Here is a 3,844-nt window from a genome sequence, read left to right as displayed (position 1 = left end):
TCCTTGTTGACCCCCCCCCCCCCAGTCAAATTTCACAAATGTACTTATTATTACGCAGATAAAGTAGCTTCTCCAAAACGGATCCATCTCAAACGACTCGCGAAAATTCGCCCAACAGCAAACTTAAATCTCCCGCACACATTCACATTAGGAACTCGGTGCGCGCGCGCGCACACGCGCACGCGCGCGCACACAGACCCGGGCACGCAGTTCCCTCCCTCATTAAGCTGCATTTAATTTGAACTTTATTGTGTGCTCTTGATTTAACTTTTAAAGCTTGTCGGCCATTTGGTACATATGAGTGTATAGAAAGAAAGACGCAACAGAAGATTATATGGATAAAGCGTCATGATTTGTCCTCGTGACTGCATTAAAGAAAAAAAGAGAGAAAAGAAAAGCATGACAGCCTGAAAAAACCTAGAGGCCTACATGTCACAAAAATGATCAAATAACCCCATTGATTTCAAAGGCCAACTTTTTTTTTTTTTTATAAATGTCATTGGAAAATAAATGTGGGTATTATTTCAAAGCGAATAACACTTAAGAAAATGAGGCACACGGATATGTATGGAACAGAATTGTTTCTTATTTTTTTTTTTGCTCTCTCCCAGAATACATACAAAAAAATACCAATTCTCTTTCCAAGGTGGACACCTGAAAAATAACGGCAAAATTTAAAATGTGGACAATTTCTGAAATTTAAGAAACAAACATGCATGGAAATCATTTCTCTTCTCGTTGAGACATTAAATAAGAACAAATACAATCATAGCAATTTTCTCAAATTAACATCGAAATCAAGACCCCTACTTGAATTAGTACTCTAACATGTGTGTGTGTGTGTGTGTTTTATTTTCCACTTTACCTATAGAGATCAGTTTCAACATAATGCACTTTTTGAATTGCTCCAATATTATTATTTTTTTCTCTCCCATTTGCAGCCATTATCGCCCGCTTTAAGCCGACATATAAATAAATACAGTTGAAGTCCACGGATCCCGCCCATAACGTTGTTCCTGTTGTTGTGTTAGCGCTGTTAATATAAAAGTCTTTATATTTGCATTCTCAGTACTATAAACTTTTCAAAGTCAAGTCTCTCCTCACTGGTATCCCAGCGCGGACGCTGTGGTGAGTCTCTGGCCGTACAGTGCATAGGGGGAGTAGTACGGGCCGGTGGCTGCGGGGACGGGAACGGGGGCCCCGGGGGATTGCAGGGGGCTTTTGGAGTACGGGTGGTAGCGGCTGCTGAGTCCTAACGCGTGGTGCGGGCTCCTGAGGGCCAAAGTGCCGGGGCTCCCGGGGGCTCCTGACGGCGGCATGTGCATGTGGCAGGCCATGGCCGCCGCGGCGGCGCTGGCCAGCGACGAGGAGCCCGGGTAGCCGGATATCAACTTGTCGGCCCCGGTGAAAGCGGTGTGAGTCCTCAGGTGGTTCAGGAGCTCCTCCGACGAGGAGAAGCGCTTGTCACACGGTCCATTCGCCGACACCCAGTTGCAAACGTGGGGCAGCGGGTCGTTGGGGAGCATGAAGCCGTACGGGTACAGCGGGTGTCCGCTAAACGTCGGCGCCGAGGGGTGCACGCCGTGCATGGGGTGCGTCTGGTACATGAGCGGGTAGCCGGACTTGAGGGCGCTCGCGGCCGCCGCCGCAGCAGCCGCGGACTCGTGCGTGCAGGACGCGCTGGCCGCGCCCGCCAAGTGGCTGGCGCAGTGGTAGCTGAGGCAGTACGGGTCTCTGCACAGGCTCGCCGACATGATGGACGGCGGAGAAGCCCCCGCCAGCGGACTGGATCCCGCCTTGCTGCAGCCCAGCGAACTGGCCAGCTGCGCGTTTACCAAGCTCCCTCCGTGGGGCAGGAAGTGTTGCGGGTAGCCGGCGTAGGCCCCGGCCAGGCTGCCTGGGTACGTCATGCCAGCGGGCGGCAGGGGGAAAACCGTCTGCCCGGGCTTGTACGGCGAAACGGGCGCCACGAGTCCCGAGCCGAGAACGGACGCGGAGGACACGGACGTTACAGAGGGGGACTCCGAGGAGGAGGTCTTGGTGCCGGGCGTCGTCTCCTGGTGCTGGTTGACCTCCACGTTAATTCCACCGCAGCTCACGCTTATCCTGCTGTGGCTCGTGGTGCCGGAGCCGTCCGCGGGGCCCCCCTTGTTACAATCGGCCTCTTTCTTGTCGTCCCTGTCCCCGCACTTGCCCTCGGACGGCATGGGGGAGGCCGACGTGCTGGAGTTGGGGCTGCCTGTCCGCGGCGTGAACGGCTGACAGGTGGCGCTCGGCACTCGGAAACCAGACTTGTCTCCGCCCGAGGACGAGTCCTTCTTGTCGGAAGGCTTGGAGTATGGCTTGAAGCTCGATTTGTCGTCCACGCCAATGTCGCTCATTTTCAAGGGGCCGGATTTAGATTCCTTCTCGCTAGATCCATTCGACGTTACCGAGGACAACTTGGAGGAGGGCGGCGGGTCCGGCTTGCCGATCTGCGAGCAGGTCTGCGCCAGCAGAGCCAGCGGACTTTTCTTGGCATCTAGCTGCAGAAGGAAGAAAAAAAAAAAAAAAGATTAAACAGATGTTAACAAATGTTTGTCTCTTAAAACAATCGCACACGAGACGCCTCCCGTTGTGATTACAGAACACACACGCGCTCGCTTGACATTTCCGAGCGGAAACGAATAAGGCGTAATTACGCACGGCTCCTGCGCAAACGAAAACAGTCGCGAGGATTATAAATTCCTACTGCACATGGTTGTTTTCGGACACTGGAATCGCGGTATAACCACAAAATAGAGAGAGTCCCCCAAGTATTGTCACACACACACACACACACACACACACACACACACAAACAGAACAATCGGCACAACACTCGGTAGTATTTGGAATGTTTCCCCCCCATCGCTTACCTCTATGGGACTAATCGGGGTAGAAGGCAAAGGCTGCAGATACTCCGGGTGCAAAATGTGTCCCGACCGTGCCGTGAGCATTTTCAAAACCTTGATGGGAAGTCGCTTCGCTTGCCGTAGTGGATCGGACGGAGGCGCGGAGTGGAGAAAGGGCTTGTTGATGCTCGCTGCGCGGCTATTCCGACAACTACTGCTGCTGCTGCCGAGGCTGCTGCTGCGTTCCCAGACTACACAAATATCACTATTATTCAGGGCGGACGTCGAGGGCGACGTGATCATGTCCCAATAGTCAGGAAATGAAACGGCGATGCTGTAGTCAGATTCATTAAGAAAACCAACAAAAAAAAAACCAAACCAAGCACCGAGTCTCTCTCTCTCTTTCTCTTTCTCTCTCTCTCTCTCGGGGTGGAGGGGGGGGAGAGAGAAAGAATCGTAAAAAAAAAAAAAAAAAAAGGTTCAATAATCGGTAATCCTGCTTGTAAAGGAGCGAGGCGCGGCCGCTGGGAGGGAAACCGTGCGAGGTGATCGCAGATCCGTGGCTGCGTCTTGCACCATGGACGCTGCGCCTTCTGTGCGTCTGTGCCGCTGCTGGTGCCGCTGCTGCCGCTGCTTCCTCGCTCTGTAGCTCCCGGAGAACGAACTGGGAGAAATTTTCATTTCAAAAGCAGCTGAATTAGTCCGAGATTAAAGCCTTTGCCGCCTTCCAATCAAATGGGACCCTGAGGTGATTGGAGGGTCAAGGGGATGTGACGTTCTCCTCTTTGTGAGCGCCTCTATTTTGACAGCTCGGGGGCGGAGGATAGGCTTTTTAATGCTTCGGTTGCCGTGCACGCCCGCGCTATTTCTTTTTTTTCTTTCCACGGGCTCTAAGAAATGACAAATAATTGAATAGCGTGAGTATTATGTCGGTTCTAAAATGTTAACCACATCCCCCAATTTTAAAACCA

At 52.2% G+C, this 3,844-nt stretch overlaps 1 protein-coding gene across 1 annotated transcript; it reads right to left on the bottom strand.

The window, feature by feature from the left end:
• Window positions 1–564: 564 nt before the first annotated feature.
• znf503 (zinc finger protein 503) lies at window positions 565–3,639 on the bottom strand. The gene is made up of 2 exons (XM_035606623.2): window positions 2,898–3,639; window positions 565–2,525 (listed from the first exon to the last, which is right to left on the bottom strand). Exons 1-2 carry the CDS (start codon window positions 3,174–3,176, stop codon window positions 1,101–1,103), a joined length of 1,704 nt encoding a protein of 567 aa, XP_035462516.1. The 5' UTR covers window positions 3,177–3,639; the 3' UTR covers window positions 565–1,100.
• Window positions 3,640–3,844: the final 205 nt, after the last annotated feature.

The sequence above is a fragment of the Scophthalmus maximus genome, chromosome 10 (genome assembly GCF_022379125.1).
Source record: "Scophthalmus maximus strain ysfricsl-2021 chromosome 10, ASM2237912v1, whole genome shotgun sequence".
Taxonomy (NCBI): Eukaryota; Metazoa; Chordata; class Actinopteri; order Pleuronectiformes; family Scophthalmidae; genus Scophthalmus; species Scophthalmus maximus.
Note: the sequence above shows the minus strand (reverse complement) of the source record. Positions and strands in the feature narration are given on the sequence as shown.